Source organism: Benincasa hispida, chromosome 10 (assembly GCF_009727055.1).
Source record: "Benincasa hispida cultivar B227 chromosome 10, ASM972705v1, whole genome shotgun sequence".
Classification (NCBI taxonomy): domain Eukaryota; kingdom Viridiplantae; phylum Streptophyta; class Magnoliopsida; order Cucurbitales; family Cucurbitaceae; genus Benincasa; species Benincasa hispida.
Window position 1 is genome coordinate 50,484,908 of NC_052358.1, and position 14,158 is coordinate 50,499,065.

A 14,158-nucleotide genomic window follows, 5' to 3' on the forward strand; every position below is an offset into this window, starting at 1 on the left:
ACTTGAAGTCCAAAATTCCAAAAATGCCCTCCAACTAATAACAATTACTGAAATTCCAAATAATAAAGTTACTGAAATTACATTATTACTAAAAAATGTGCAGGGTGTTACATTCTTTCCTCCTCAAAGAACTTTCGTCCTCGAAAGTTCATTCTTGAAAAAGCTCCGGGTACTGGATCTTCATCTCATCCTCTTGCTCCAAGGTAGCCTCCTTGAACTGGTGATTCTGCTGCAAGACTTTCACAAAAGAAATTTCCCGACGGCGCAGTGTTTTTACCTCTTTGGCAAGGATCTCTATAGGCTTCTCCTCGTAGCTCAAGTTGTTATTCAACTGTAAGGGCTCAAAGTCAACTACATGGGACGGATCTGTCACATACCTTCCTCAAAATAGAAATGTGGAAGACATTATGAACTGAAGACAGTGCTAGAGGTAATGCCAATCAATAAGCTATAGGGCCAATTCGCTTTAAGACCTCGAAAGGCCCAATGAACCTCGAACTCAGCTTCCCTTTCCTGCCAAACCTCATAATACCTTTTATAGGTGCCACCCTTAAGAACATTTTATCATCAATCTCAAATTCCAGGTCCTTACGTCCCACATCAGCATAGCTTTTCTGTCTGCTCTGAGCTGTTTGCATACGAGCTCTGATCTTATGTATTGCCTCATTCATGGTCTGCACTAGCTCAGGACTTAGCAACTTCCTCTCACCAACCTCACCCCAGCATACTGGAGACTTGCAACTCTTTCCATATAGGGCGTCAAATGGCAATGTGCCAATGACAGTCTGATAGCTATTATTACATGCGAATTCCATTAAATGCATGTGAGAGTCCCAACTCCATGAAAACTCTAGTGCACAAGCGCACAACATATCTTCCAATATCTAGTTCAGACGTTCTATTTGACCATTAGTCTATGGGTGAAAAATTATACCAAAATCCAATCGAGTACCCAATACTAACTGGGGACTCTTCAAAAAACTAGATGCAAAATGAGAGTCATCGTTTGACATAGCTAAAACTAGTACCAAAAGAGGTGTAAAAGCCCTTCCATAAATAACTATGAAACTTAAGATGTTGAAAATCAGCAACACTTCTACACGTCCGAGCTGAGAATTGTGAAAACGGTTATGAAGTTAAGAAAGGCTTATATACTAAAAACCTATATCTGAGCCTACCATGTCATAGGGAAAACATCATATGTGCAGTGAAGAAATTGGTCATACTATATAATGCGTCATCTGAAGATACGTACCAGAAAAAATCTAGTCAACTGAAAACTGCTTCTACTTTAGAAGCGCCAACTTTGATGTCTTTCCTAGGGTCTACATGTCTGAGAATAACTCTGTCTAATTAAGTCTCACATTCATGAGAAACTCATCATAAGGCTCTATGTTGTCATGAGCTATAAAACTTGCTTGAGCCATCCTCATATTATTCTTTAGGCTTGAAACAATCACATATCATTACTTAGACCCCGCTACGAACGAGTCTAGAATTCCCCCCAAAAATGAGGTTTTGAAGTCCCTGGATGCTAAAGCATAAGTCAATTGATAACATATTTTCATAACCTTATAATAACCATAATTGATCCTTGAAGTCATTTTTTTTTAACGATAAAACCTTCTTGATTCATAAGTCTTAGCTTGGATTACTTGCACTCCCTAAAGCTAGTTAACTCATTGCCCATGCAAGAGAATACATACTATCTTGTAATGCTCCAAACCCACTTTTAGTAACTTCTTACTATCACCTCAACTTTATTGCCAAGTCTATCCCTTATACCAATGGTTATATTGGAAGATCCAACTTACTTACTTTTGTGCATATACCATTATTATCTACCTCGAGTTGGATTATTTTCTTTTCTCAATCAAATTGATGGTCTTGCTAGTTCATGTTTCCAACACTTGCACACAAAGTCAAAATTCCTTAAATCTTACTAATGCCTTCAATGTTTTACGTCTTAACTAATGAAGCCTCAACATACCATATCAATAATTCTCGAACATCTACTGTTACTAGTAATTCCATCTTAACTTATCCCTTCTCAACCTTCTATTTCGGTAACAGATTCTTATGTTAAAATAAAGTTCCATACCCAATCATCTATGTAAGCTATCTTTCCATCTAATATATATTGTCCCAAAGTCCCACCTGATCATTAAATATTTTTCTATTACACCAAAATAAATACCTTGTAACCCCTCATATCCTACCTCCAAACCATACTTAACTAGGAGTATTGAACATATTAAATTCCTTTCTCTTTCCAAAAAGTAAACTTCCTTGGATACTTCTCTCTCCTTTACACGTATCTTTGATAAAACCACTAAATTTAAGACACATTTTTCCACTGTCCAATTGGAACATAATTTATTTACTAAATTATATTTTACTTAACTCCTCCATAAATTTTATCTCTCTCACTAAGAATTTCCATCTTGTAGAATTCTCCTTTGCCAATTTTCATGCTTTTAGACTCCGAAAGACTTTTGTTTGTTCAAATTTGCCCAACTTGGATCTCCTCATCACAATAACGCTATGGATTTAATCTAGGTACTCTAAAATAATCCTTCAACCCAAACAAATAACACCTTGCTTTTATCCCCTTTAAGTCCAAACTCATGGCTAACTATTTTGGCTTTCTTTAATAATATCAACTTAGCTAGATATTCCAAAAGAATTCTTCATATCATCACATATACTTTGCCTACTCCATCAAGTTCTTAGTATTACCAAAGTGCTTATGACTTATTAATTGCTTTCAACATTCCTCTCGAAACATTTGGTTTAATATCTCAGAACCTTTAATAAATCTATAGACTCTTCTTCTTTTTCTTCTTATCCATAAAACAAATTTTAACCTTATACTTGAGTACTGACCTGTGTATTTATACTACCACTAATTGCACCATCCAACACAAAACATAACAATAGTCCTTGATCAATTCTTGTCTCGACAATTTATTCCTTGGCTTAAACATATACATACCTTTATTCCTAAATTGTCATAACTCTACATAGTTTCATCAATCTTTAGCATTGCTTAACTGAGGTATATATTTGTTCGTTTCTAACATAATTTCCATGAGATTAACTAGTGCCAAGTGACCTTATAATTTACTCTATTTTATTTTTCTCTTTTTGTAGTGTCGTACCTGATAATCCTCTTATAATAACTTCTAACGAGTCACTAACCTAGCATTAGAACATAACTGGTGCATTTAAGCTAAACAAATATTTTAATGCACAACTATCATAAAACTTGTAATTGATAAGATGTACCTGGCGATGACGAGGAATCCGTTCATGAGCCACAGAGACAATCTAGACTTAAATAGTAAGTCAGTCTATAGAACCCAAAACATGGGCTCTGAACCAACTGTAACGACCCGACCCCTTAGAACTTAAGTTAAGCCGTTACTAAATACATGCATGCATGAAACTAAAAACGACACACGGTTATGGCGAAATAAATGCTAATTAAATAAGGTAAGTTCAAAAGACTTTCATTAAATTCAAATACTAAATCAATAGTAGGATACCCATAAATCATAAAGGATAATAAATAAATCTAAAAAACGATTCTTAAAAGTAAGTTTTAAATATCAAAACGAAAAATTAAGAGAAACATGAAAAGAACTTTAAATCTCATGAGCGGAAGCGTAAAAACTAGTCCCAGTGGCTCGATCACGAATTCCTCTTATCCATCGCCGATGCATCTCTACCCTTACCTGAAACAATAACATGAGAAAGAATGAGTATAAAATACTCAGTAAGTAATCCCACTACTAGGGTCAGGCTAGGCATCTATGTCCTCTAGATACTCACCTCTAGTGAAACATATAAACTGCTCTAGTTCTCATTGGACATATATGCACATGAAACAAGGAGACTGAGTTCTATCCTACTGTAGTTAAGTATGCCCACTACCTCTGGTGAATCCCGAAGGAGACACAAATTGGTGAATCATGAAGGAGACACAAGCTGGTGAATCCCGAAGGAGACACAAGCTGGTGAATCCCGAAGGAGACACAAGCTGGTGAATCCCGAAGGAGACACAAGCTGGTGAATCCCGGAGGAGACACAAACTGGTGAATCTCGAAGGAAATACAAACTGGTGAATCCCGAAGGAAACACAAACTGGTGAATCTCGAAGGAAACACAAAATCTAATGGGCATCTAACTAATCAGTAAGAACATTTGCACAGTCTCAACATCATAATCATCACTGTACAAATCTATGACATACATATAAACCTCAACATCATGGATCTACAACATACACATATACCTCAACATCATGGTTCTACAACATACATGTATACCTCAACATCATCAGATCAAATATAACCATGGAAGCACATACCATCTCATACTAGCATTCAAGTGTCTATGTGCATAAATAAATAATTCGGATCTCGTAACAGAACATACTTTAATCATATTATACTATGAATCTTTCATGTTGTCATTCTGCCATAACTTTCATTTAACATGCTAGCATACATCCAATGCTTGGCCCGTGGGCAGTTCCAGTAGTAAGATTACTTACTTTGATATTAGGTCGAACCAAAAAGCAATTGAATCTTTGTGAAATTCTTGAATCATTAATCAAGCCTAAACATAAACCAAGCTTTAAAATTAATAGTTCAGGCCAAATTCCAAACACTGAAAATATTACAAAATATTTCCAGATAACCTTACCTAAGGTGTGGTCAAATTCGAATTCATCTTCCAAACCTCCAATTTTAAGTCCAAATAATTAGCAAACCAAACTCTTCTTCATCTTGAATGAAATTCTTGAATCAACCCCCTAATCATAATTTGAAATTAGGCTTACATGATTAAAGCTTGAATCAAATACATATTTCACTACCAATGTCTCAAATAAATTATCCAAATTGTAGCTTCAAAAAATCACTTCCAAATGATTTTACCAAAATTTCTCAATAACTAAAATTAATTCACAAGAGGGTAATCAAAGCATAAAACTTACCAAAACTCACTAAAACAAACTCCAACTTCACTGAACAACACCTCAATACCTTCACAAACTTGAATCCAAAGTTGAAACACAATGGGTATCAACTAATTGTTGCCAAAAGTAAATGAGTATTCAAGAATCAACTAAAAACAAACCCAAACGGCAGAAATCTTACCCAAATCGATAGATCCAGTGACAGCAAAAGCGAACGACGGTTGAGCAGTGGTGGACGGAGGTCATGAAGAAGAAACTGACGCGGTGGCTTTGGGCGGCGTCGGACGGGCTCATGAACGTGAGGAAGAAAAGAGGGTGGGGTTTGACTTTTTATAAAAAAAACAATAATAAAAATAAAACAAAAAAGGAAGTAAATATAATTACATTTAATTCCTTTCCGTTTTATACTATTAAATTCCTTTCTGTTTCAAAAGATAATTAATTCCTGCCATTAATTTTCAATTTGAATTTCAAATTGAATAATTTCACACCAACAATTAAATTCATGCGCTTATACTTGAAGTCCAAAATTCCAAAAATGCCCTCCAGCTAATAACAATTACTGAAATTCCCAATAATAAAGCTACTGAAATTACATTATTACTAAAAAATGTGCAGGGTGTTACAAGTACCTTATTCTGGTAATACTATTGGATGTAGCCTGCTCTGTAGTTGTTACAAGAAGTTGTAAAATGCTACGAAGTGATCCTAATTCGTTCATATGGGACATGAGGAGTGGGGGTGTCCTTGTGCAAAAGAGTTTGTACAAGATCGGACTACGAAATGAGTCACTCTTACTTTATAACGTTGTTTACTGTTTAAGATTGACTATTTCAAAGTGATGACCTAGGTAACTTCACCTTAATCCTGAGGTAACTATGAACTCCTGTTTATTCGGGATTGCCCTTAGATTTGCATAGGAGAGGGTTGGCTTAACAGCGCCGGCTCAATAAAACTGCCATTTCAGGGGTAAGACTGGATAGATAGCTGGGGACATAGAGTACAAGAGGGAATTCACTCCTAACCGTTTTAGGGATAAGAGGTTGTTCTCTTAAGGTTGATTTTGGGGCTTGAACAAGGGATCCCGCCCTCTCATTTGGCATGAGAGGGACTCGGTTTTGTGATTAGATCACTAAACAATTGTTCATTAGGGGATTAGTGGGGACTTAAGGAACAAGAGGTAATTTCAGAGGTAAAACAGAGATTTGACCCAGCCGTTATTGCGAACAACCTGTGAAGAGTTAACTTACTAATCATGGTTATATCAAGTGGACATAATATATCTATAGTGAGGGGAATTCAACTATGAGCTTTAGTGGAGTGACCCATTAGTTAACGAATGGAGGTTAGCCGATTAATCTCGGATCGTTGGAGCCCATGATCTGTAGGTTCATAAAGTCCCCTTACTAGCTCGAAAATGGATTAGCTCTAGAGTAGCGTGATAAGTTAATTTGAAACGTTCAAATTAGAATCAATCGAAATTGGAGAAAATATATTTAAATATGATTTAAATATATGAAGATGAATTTGTGTAAAAATTAAATTAATATTGGATATTAAAATAATTAAAATTTATTTAAATTGTTTAAATAATTATTTATTAATTTTATTAGAAAATTAATTTATGAAATTAATTTGTAAAATTAATAAAATTTTATTTTATAAATAAAATATGATTTTAAAATCAAAATAGAATTCGAAAATTGAAAAATCACACAAACTTGAAAAAATGGGTTTTTTAAGTCATCTTCAAAGTTGCTTACAAGAAACCCATCACTTCTTCCTTTGGTTTACTCCAAGCATAAGCTTCATCCCATGCAACAAATATCTTTGCATGATAGTCGGCAATATATTGAAGAGATTGGAGAGAAGAAAGGTGTGGTGAACCGACTGAATTTTTGCTGAAAAATTCGGATGAAGAAGGTGTTTTTCAATGGGTTGGTTCAGTGAGCTTTCTCCATATTCCCTTTGATTCCAACTTATTTTGAGTCCCACAACTCAATCTAGAGTACCAAGAGGATAGTAAGGAAGATCTTGTGGTGGTCTACACAAGGATTCAGAGGATTTTGCAGCTGGAAATGGTGATTTCGTTGGTTCGACCAAGGTATGTTCATAAAACCCATTATACTCTAATTTTAGCATGTTTCTTTTCAACCAAAATTAATGAATTAGAATGCTTATGGATCCTATTCCCTTCCACTGCATGTTGGTGTCAATCCAACACGGATTCCATCTGACCAGCGCGTGAGGCTCACGTGCCATTTGCTCCATTCTACCGTCGGTCCACGCGTCGGCACTTGTAGGCGCATGCACCATCTGTTTTGGTTCATCTTCTGTGGGTTTCCTCAGTTTTTTTTACTCTTCTTAGTGGTTTTTTTGTTTAGGATATATAGATATACTCATTTCCTGTAAAGACTTCTCTTCGAAAAATTAGGGTTTGATTCTCTGTTGTTCGGTGTCTATTTTTTAAGGTAATGGCTGACAAGAAACCAGTAGTCATGTCTGAGATTGTTCTTATGGAGATAAAATGTTTGCCACTTTATTACGAGCATGGAGATGGATGATCACATCACAAAAGAGCCACTGATTGATGCTAATAAAAAGATTTTGTGGCAGGACGATTCAAGAATGCTTCTACAAATCAAGAATTCTATTGACCATGAAATCGTTGAACTAGTAAATCATTGCGAATCAGCCAAGGAACTATTGGAATATTTGGATTTACTTTATTTTGGGAAAGAGAATATTAATAGAGTTTTTGATGTTTGTAAGACTCTATATCAACCTGATCAAGGAGAAAAATCTCTTACAAGCTACTTTATGGAGTGATATTTCTCTCATACACTTAAGTCTTATTAGATGCCCATGGCATTCTTCATAAATCTTCTTGTGTCGATACTCCATCTCAAAATGGGGTTGCAGAACGAAAGAATCATCATCTCCTTGAGACAGCCAGAGTTTTGATGTTTCAGATGTATGTCCCAAAATCATTTTGGGTTGATACTGTTTCCACAGCTTGTTCCTTAATAAATCGCATGTCCTCTTTCATTCTTAAGGGGAGATACCTTTTCGTATTTTATGCCCTAAGCAACATTTGTTTCCCATTCCACCCAAAATATTTGGTTGTACCTGTTTTGTTCGGGATGTTCAACCTCAACATACCAAGTTGGATCCAAAGTCCTTAAAATGTATTTTCCTTAGTTCAAAAGGGGTATCAATGTTATTGTCCTAGTCTAAATAAATATTTTGTCTCTCCTAATGTCATTTTTTTTTAACATACCTCATTTTTTTCATCACCGTCTCTCTCCGAATAAAATTTAGTAGAAGCATAAGGAATTAGAGGATGATTTCCTTGTCTACACAGTTATTTTTCCTACCGATCCTCTTCTTGATTCATCTCTACATGTGGCTACCTCTACTTTTCCACCCATCGTTAAGGTCTATACCCGACGACAACCTCCTTCAGTTCCATGCCCTGTACTAGAGTCTTCTTCGTCATTGGATCTAGAAATGAGCGATGATCTTCCTATTGCTCTTCGTAAAGGTAAACGTACATGTGCTCATCCTATTTCCTCTTTTGTTTCATATAACCATTTCTCGCCTTCCATACATTCATTACTTCCATAGCGTCTGTATCCATCCCTAAAACTATTCATGAGGCTTTGTCTCATCCTGGTTGGTATGCTGTAATGGTGGAGGAAATGACTATCTTAGATGATAATTGTACTTGGGATTTAGTTTCTCTCCCTGCAGGAAAGAAGGCTATCTGTTGCAAATGGGTGTTTATAGTTAAAGTCAATCCTGATGATTCTGTTGCTCGATTAAAAGTGTGCCTTGTAGTGAAAGGCTATGCACAAACTTATGGCATTGACTATGCTGATACTTTTTCTTCTGTAGCAAAAATGGCATATGTGAGGTTGTTTATTTCATTAGCTTCAATCAATCATTGACCTTTACATTAGCTTGATATTAAAAATACATTTATGCATGGTGATCTTCAAGAAGAGGTGTATATGGAGCAACCACCAGGGTTTGTTGCTCAGGGGGAGAATGGAACGGTGTGTCGCCTTTGTAAATCCTTGTATGGATTAAATCAGAGCCCACGAGCTTGGTTTGGTAAATTTAGTTAGGTGATTGAAAGCTTTGAAATGCGGAAGAGCACGCCAGATCATTCGATCTTTTTTAAAAGATCTGAAGGAGATGTCATCTTGTTAGTCGTATATGTGGATGGTATTGTGATTACTAGTGATGATGCTTTAGGTATCCAGTCTCTAAAGACCTTTCTTCATAGTCAATTCCATACAAACCATTTGGGCAAGTTGAAATAATTCTTAGGAACTGAGGTGATAAGAAGCAAGAAAGGAATACTATTATCACAACAAAAATATGTACTTGACTTGTTAACTGAAACAAGAAAGCTAGGGGCTAAGCCATGTAGTACCTCAATGATGCCCAACTTACAGCTCACAAAAGATGGAGAATTGCTAAAAGATCCTAAAAGGTAGAGAAGGTTAGTGGGAAAACTTAATTACTTTACAGTGACTCGACCCGACATAGCATATTCAGTAAGTATTGTGAGTCAGTACATGTCATGCTCTACAGTTGATCATTGGGCTGCATTGGAACATATTATTTGTTATCTAAAGGCTGCTCCTGGTGTGGTTTATTATATAAGGATTATGGTCATACTAATATTGAATGTTTCTCAGACGTCGATTGGACAGGATCTGAAGAAGACAGAAGATCAACCTCAGGGTATTGTGTTTTTGTTGGTGGTAATTTGATTTCTTGGAAGAGTAAGAAGCAAAATGTGGTGTCACGTTCAAGTGTGGAATCAGAATATAGAGCAATGACACAGTCTGTATATGAATTGATTTGGATATATCAACTTCTTGTTGAGTTGAGATTTGAAATCACCACACCGACAAAGTTGTGGTGTGATAATCAAGCAACACTTCATATTGCGTCTAATCCAGTATTTCACGAAAGGACTAAACATATTGAAATTGATTGTCGTTTTGTACATGAGAAAATTTAACAAGGGTTGGTATTTACGGGATATATGAAAACTAGAGAACAATTAGGAGATATCTTCACGAAAGCATTGGATAGAAGATATGTAGATTATCCATGTAACAAGTTGGGCATAATTAACATATATGCTCCAACTTGAGGGGAAATGTTATAATTCTATTGTTAGGGTTTTCCATTCTTGTAAATATTTTGTAATATTTTCCTTTTTTATGCTTTGTACACTTGTATATATTCATACCTTTGGTGAATGAATAAAGTATTCTGATTCTCTCTCAAACCTAAGAGTTTTACATTAACCATCCCCAAGGAGCGATGACTCTGATACTAAAATGATAGAATTCGAATTATGTATTCCCTGTTTGAGCCAAAAAGGACTCTCTCCCCTTCAAAATTCACAAAGAGCTACAATTTAGATAAATGCCAAAAGATGAAAAAAGATCTATTCCCCTCCCTTGCTAAATAGTCTCTTTCTCTAACTAACCGAATATACCATGGGCCTCACATTCAACGACTTTCACCCCCATACTAACATACTCACGTATTTATGTTTACATTTCACTTTTTCCCTTTTCTTTTTCTTTCTAATATATCTTCTAATTGTCAATGGTCTATCATATATGTGAAGATTTTAAGTTGATATTTCACTTGATTTTTAAAATTTTTGGGAAAATATGTGCACAATTAAAGGATTAAACAAAAAGTTAACAAAGAAAAACAACCATAAGAAAATTATACTTTTTAGATAGCAAAAAACTGCACTTGATACATTTGACTTAATAACTCGACTACGTACCACAAACACAAACTTTCTAACTTCAAACTAAACAACTTTGTCCTAAACTTATACTTCCTAACTCCATAGACATATTAACTTTAGACTTCAAAACTCTATTTAGCACCTTAAACAACCAATTAGGTTTTCAGTTTTGTAGCCAACCTTCAAGTCTTAAACCCTTCACGATTTTCGATCATTCTCCTTCATGACTTTAGTTTCACAACTTTCACTAGCAGCTACATCACACCGTCCCCTTTGACCTCCCCTTGTCTCTCTCTCTCTCCCACTCAGTCGTTCGTCTCTTTTTGTCTCTCTCTAGGGCTTCTTTTTAACGCTTACTCTCAATTTTATTGGTGAGAAAAATTCTAGAAACAAATGGAGTTCTTAATTCGTAACGTTTTGTTTTTGTAGATTGAATTAATTGGTGATGCTTAAGTTAGTTGATTGTTAGAACATAAGAAGTATTGTCATGCCAGTTTTGGTAAAGGTTCTGGAATTTTTACATTGGTTTATTCTTTTTGGTATTCTTTACTATATAGAAGTCTTTTATATTTTTTTTCCTTTTGGTTATCTTTTTCCTTTGATGTCAAGATTATGGTGGAATTTTTCCTCTACCTCTTCGATTTTGAGAAACGCCACCATTATCATTGTTTCCTTTAGCAAAAAAACAATTCCAAGGGAGAGGAAACAATGGTAATGATGGCATTTCTAAAAATCGAAGAGGTAGAGGTAGGTTCAATAATCCTAGAGGTAATAATTCTAAATCCACTTGTCAACTCTGTGGAAATTTTGGTCATGGAGCTGTTTTTTGTTAATATCGATTTAAAGAGGAATTTAATAATTCAAGAGGAAACAACAATCAAATGAACAATAATGTAGCAACCTTCATTGCTATTCATGAAATTGTGATTGACCTAAATTGGTTGGCGGATAGTGGAGCTACAAATCATATCACTAATGATGTTGGTAATCTACCCTTCAAAACTAAATATTATGGTACTAGTTCTTTAACTGTTGGTGATGGAACAAAATTGGCCATATCACATGTTGGTAATATTAATGTTTCTTTAAATCATATGCCTCTTAAATTGAAAATGTTCTACATGTGCCACATATTCAGTGAAATGTGTTAAGTGTCGCTAAGTTAACTACTGACAATGATGTTTTTGTTGAGTTTCATTCTAATTGTTGCTTTGTGAAGGACAAGGAAACTAGGAAGGTACTGCTGCAAGAAACACTTAAAACTTGGCTCTACCAATTAGGGTTGATGCTCTAAAGTCTCGTGTCCTGTAGTTTGTAAACAGTATATACGAACACCGGTGATTGTTAGTATATGATATTTACTTCACATCTTGTTGTTTTGCTCGGTTAATTGTTTTATTTGCTTTACCACAAACCAATAAACATAAAATCCCTAGTTATCTGTATGTCACTCAAGATGTATGTGGGTGACATACAAGTGGATCATATCTTGAGAGATAACCAAAATGGTCTGTAGTAAATGGATAAATGAGGGAAACCTTATCCTGGTAACACTACGGACGCGACCAGCTTTGTGGAATGGTCACAAGTGTTGTGACTTGCCACAGATGATCTGATCCTGATCATTCGTGTTGGAGACATGCGAGTGGGGGGCGTCCTATATAAAGAGTTTGTATAAGACCTAACCACAAAGTGTTAATATCTCGTTATATAATACCGTTCATGACAAAGACTTCACTTCACTAGGATGACCATAGGTAACATGACCTCAATCATAAGTGAGTTGGGAACTCCTGCCATTGAGGGCGGTCCTTTAATTTGTATGGGTGCGAGTGGCCAGTTTGCCGATTCAAACCTACCATTTTAGGGATTCGTCTGATTTGGGAACTGGGAACTCAACTATACAAGATGGAATTCACTCCTTCCCTGGGGCAGGGGTAAGTAGATAGATGACTTCCTTAAGGGCTGATTCCGGGGCTTGAACAATGTGGCGCCACATACCTTCTCTTGGCCCGAGAGGTGTTCACACATAGTTGGACTATGTTGTATTATTCATTAGAGAAATCAGTGGTACTTAAGGAGTGAGATGTAACTATAGAGGCAAAACGGTAAATTGGCCCAGCTGTACTTACGAGCATTTGTGAAGGGTCATTGTACTCATGATTGGTTATATCCGATAGACACAAAAATATATCTGTGGTAAGAAGAGTTCAACTGTTGGTATTTAGTGGAATCACTGACAGTTAACGGATGGTTGATCTCGTGACTAAAGAGTTTAGTCAGCTATTCACGTACCGTTGGAGCTTCGAGCCACAGGTCCATTAGGTCACCTGGGTAGCTTAGATAAAGTTGAGAATTGGTGTTTGGGTTAATTTGAAATGTTCAAATTGACAAGAGAAAGTTCAATTATATATGATATAATTGGACTGGTTAATTATATATGATATAATTGGCTAAATGTATGAGATACATTATTTTAGAGGAAATTAGATATAAATATGATTTATATCAAGTAAGGGAGAAAATACTATAGTAGATATGTGATACTATAGGATATAAATATAATATCATTATATTTATTTATTAATTGATTGATTGATTATATTATAATTAATCATTTTTTCCATTTTCGGACGTGGGTTAGTGGGCAGCGTTGGTTATGGTAACCGATGGGTTAAAATGAAAAATGTTTTTCATTTTTGCATAGTCGGTCAATCGCCCAAAAGAATTCGTGAAGCGTGCATCGGTGATTCAAAATGATCGCTTGAGAGCCTATGTGATAGCGTTCTCCATCTAAACGATTGTATACCTCGCACCTAAACGATCGCACACTGTCGCCTAGACGATCGGATAGCTTCTCTAAACGATCGTATAATGTGCCGATTTAGCTAAACAATCGTATACCTTTTCCTAAACGATCGTTTAGCAAATCCTACACGATTGTGTGTAGCTCTTCTATACGATAAGAACTTCCACTATACGATAGCAGAGTTTCATCTCCCACCTGCTTATCGTCTACACGACGTGTTTTCCTCCGTCATCTACCAAACTCACCAGAGCCCACTCTTTGGGTTTTTAACTCGAAGAATACTCGGGTTTCTCTTGTGGTGGTGTCGTCCCCGCGACCTTGTTTGTGTGCGTTCGGATCGTGTTATTGCAGTCGATATACTCACCGGGTGCTAGTAGATCGGTGGGAGTTTTCACTGCTGTGGGTTCTCTTATACGAAGATAGTCTTCCTCTAGTATGAACCCTTTTCCTGTTGTTCTATTATATATTGAGCATACCGATAATGAGTTTAATATGCATAACTGTATGTGTTGAATGTATATCATTTATGTTTTCGGTCACTATGAAATCGAAGCGATCTAAACCCGCTCATGGA

The 14,158-nt window shown here is 35.9% G+C and overlaps 1 protein-coding gene across 1 annotated transcript; it reads right to left on the reverse strand.

The window, feature by feature from the left end:
* Positions 1-148: 148 nt before the first annotated feature.
* LOC120089132 lies at positions 149-824 on the reverse strand. Its single transcript, XM_039046548.1, has 2 exons — positions 493-824; positions 149-377 (listed from the first exon to the last, which is right to left on the reverse strand). Exons 1-2 carry the CDS (start codon positions 822-824, stop codon positions 149-151), a joined length of 561 nt encoding a protein of 186 aa, XP_038902476.1.
* Between the last annotated feature and the right edge of the window lie 13,334 nt (positions 825-14,158).

Bases quoted from the DNA above. Each gene is read 5' to 3' on its own strand.
- LOC120089132 (XM_039046548.1), bottom strand. From the start codon at position 824: ATGCATTTAATGGAATTCGCATGTAATAATAGCTATCAGACTGTCATT. The intron at 378-492 runs GTTCATTGGGCC...ATTTTGAGGAAG, and splicing joins AAAGGGAAGCTGAGTTCGAG to GTATGTGACAGATCCGTCCC.